This window comes from Lithobates pipiens, unplaced genomic scaffold (genome assembly GCF_037356315.1).
Source record: "Lithobates pipiens isolate NorthernLeopardFrog02 unplaced genomic scaffold, aLitPip1_a1.2 Scaffold_1, whole genome shotgun sequence".
Lineage (NCBI taxonomy): Eukaryota > Metazoa > Chordata > Amphibia > Anura > Ranidae > Lithobates > Lithobates pipiens.
In genome coordinates this window covers 136483240-136485739 of record NW_027507685.1, presented here as the reverse complement: position 1 = coordinate 136485739, position 2500 = coordinate 136483240, and the positions used below count along the sequence as shown (strand labels likewise).

Here is a 2500-nt window from a genome sequence, read left to right as displayed (position 1 = left end):
TAGGTATAGAGTATACATCTTTCTTACACATATTAGTATACATAGGTGTTAAAGGGGGGGAGGGGTTGATTTTAGGTCTAGTTAGGTGTAAGCTGCAATTTTGCTTTAAAGTTTTACAGTATCCTGCTTCCACAAGGCCAAGGTGCATACACATGAACCTGCTGTAATCACAAACATCTTACCCTAACAACTTTAAATACTTTCAAAGTTATTTGATTGCAGACATTTTAAAATCTTTTTAAAGTCCCAACTGTTGGAAAATATATGGACTTCCCAAATGAAATTTTAGTTTTTTTTATTTTTGGTATCCATGATTCTCTTGCAATGCCCTTTTGTTCCTAATTGCATTGTGATTTTTGGGAACAGCAACAAACCGTCTTCTCTGGAGGAATTGTGGAACACCAAAGCCATTGTCCCACAGATATTCTGGGGACAGGATCTTGGTTGGCTTGTGGTAAAGAAAATACTTATTCAGATAGCTTTCATCATGCCAGACGGCTTCAAGGTTGTTGTTCTTATCAGTCATCATGGCGTTATGGCAGAAATTGGTTAATTTGTAGACTTCTTCTACCGTACCGCCAAAATACCCTCCTGCATAATAGAAATCCCCCTCATCTGTAGGAATGTAAGCTGTTGATTGCTGTCTTCGCTCATAAGTGAAACGGTCACGTTGTGAATTGTAAAAACCAGGATGCAATGTGCCAAACACATCACTTAATATTTCCACCCCAACTGAGTCACTGAACCTCATGTCTACATCCACACAAACCAAATAATCAACTTCTTTGTAGAAACGTTGATATGCATGATCACGGATCATCTCCATGCGCCTCATGGACACTTCCTGCCATCGTTTATAACTGGGAACTTTTAAGATGACCAGCTGCCTCCCCTCAGGGAGAGTGAAGTTGGAAATGTCATTAGCACGGTCTGTAAACACATAGTAGTTGACTTTAAACCCCACCATGAAGAACTGTTCAGCAGTTTCAATGAAGGTTTTGATGAAGACTGTGTACCTGAAAAACAGGTCAACGCATCTTAACATTCAGACATTTATAAAATACATTTAACAGGTTGCACTTTATAACAGATATTTCAATTACCTGATTGATAACAAATTGATGAATGTTATTAGCCCTTATTCTGGACTGATATCCCCACTCACCCACTTTGATGGTCCTTATCTGTTTTTTGCTATTTATTTGTGTTATACTTTTGTAGATGTCTTTTTGTAGGTCATGTGAAATAAGGGGTCCTCTTCCTCTTCTTAAATGGAGAGGATCTCTGACATGATGTTGTCAGCAACACTCTCTGTATCATTACACTGTGAGTGCAAGGCACTGAGGTTACATCCCTTAGGGGCCATCCCTCTAAAACCAGATAGGAAATACTGCAGGTACAGCACAAGACGTAAAAATTGCAGCTAGAGCTAGTTTTTTTTCTTTTTATTCTGCCTTCTGTCAGGGGATTTTTTAAGAAAATAAGCCCAGAATTAGGCTTTAAGGCTCTATTCACACATATTTGTTTTGGTGCATTGCAGGTATGGCGTATTGTAGGTGTGGTGCATCTTACACCATTTCCTGTAGCGTCAATACCATTTAGCCATATAGGGATGAGCTGAACATCCGCCGGTTCGGTTCACGGCAGAATATGCAAACGGACCAAAAGTTTGAGCGAGCATTCGAACACCGTTAAAATCTACGGGACCGGAACATGAAAAATCAACAGTGCGAATTTTAAAGGCTAATATGCAAGTTATTGTCCTAAAAAGTGTTTGGGGGTAGTGATGGACGAACGTTTCGCCCGGCGGTCGTTTCGCGGCGAATTTCCGACTTTCGCCGTCCGCGGGTTCGAACGCCTTTTTCCGTCGTTCGCCCCGGCGGACTTACGTGTTTAATGTATACAAGAACTTTAACCTTTCGTGACACGTTTATCATGTGTTACAGGACAACCAATTGAGACATGACAGCTCATGGACACTTGGACATTCCCCCTAACCTATAAATACACCCGATCCGGTGGCCATTTTACATTCTTTCTTCTGTCACTGTAGGGAAAGGATCCTGTGTGGAGTAGGGACAGAGAAAACGCTAGCTATTTGGTACACAAAAGTTCTTTTCAGGACTGGTATAGGTGTTAGGTCAGCAGCCTGAGTTTCTTTTGTCAGTTTAGATAAAGGGACAGAGCGCTGTATGCTGCTATTTTAGGGACAGCTCAGCCAGATTAGTCTTTCTTCATCATCATCATCATCATCATCATTAGCTGTTACTATCAGGTCCACAAAAGAGCTATTCCAGCTAATCGTTCCAGCCTACTCTTTTTTGCCAATTTGTATAGGGACAGGCAGGAAGCAGTGTGTCAGGCAGTGAGGATAATTTTAAAGACTTGCTGTTACTATTAGTTCCACAAAGGTTCTTTTCAGGACTGGTATCAGTGGTACGGTAATAGGCTTGTACACGTATAATATTCTTTCTTCCAAATATAGAAAGAATATTATACT

General features: G+C 40.6%; 1 protein-coding gene across 1 annotated transcript; it reads right to left on the bottom strand.

The window, feature by feature from the left end:
• Positions 1 to 280: 280 nt before the first annotated feature.
• LOC143988419 (histo-blood group ABO system transferase 1-like) lies at positions 281 to 1736 on the bottom strand. The gene has a single exon (XM_077487998.1). It carries the CDS (start codon positions 1043 to 1045, stop codon positions 296 to 298), a length of 750 nt encoding a protein of 249 aa, XP_077344124.1. The 5' UTR covers positions 1046 to 1736; the 3' UTR covers positions 281 to 295.
• Positions 1737 to 2500: the final 764 nt, after the last annotated feature.

Bases quoted from the DNA above. Each gene is read 5' to 3' on its own strand.
- LOC143988419 (XM_077487998.1), bottom strand. From the start codon at position 1,045: ATGTTAAGATGCGTTGACCTGTTTTTCAGGTACACAGTCTTCATCAAA.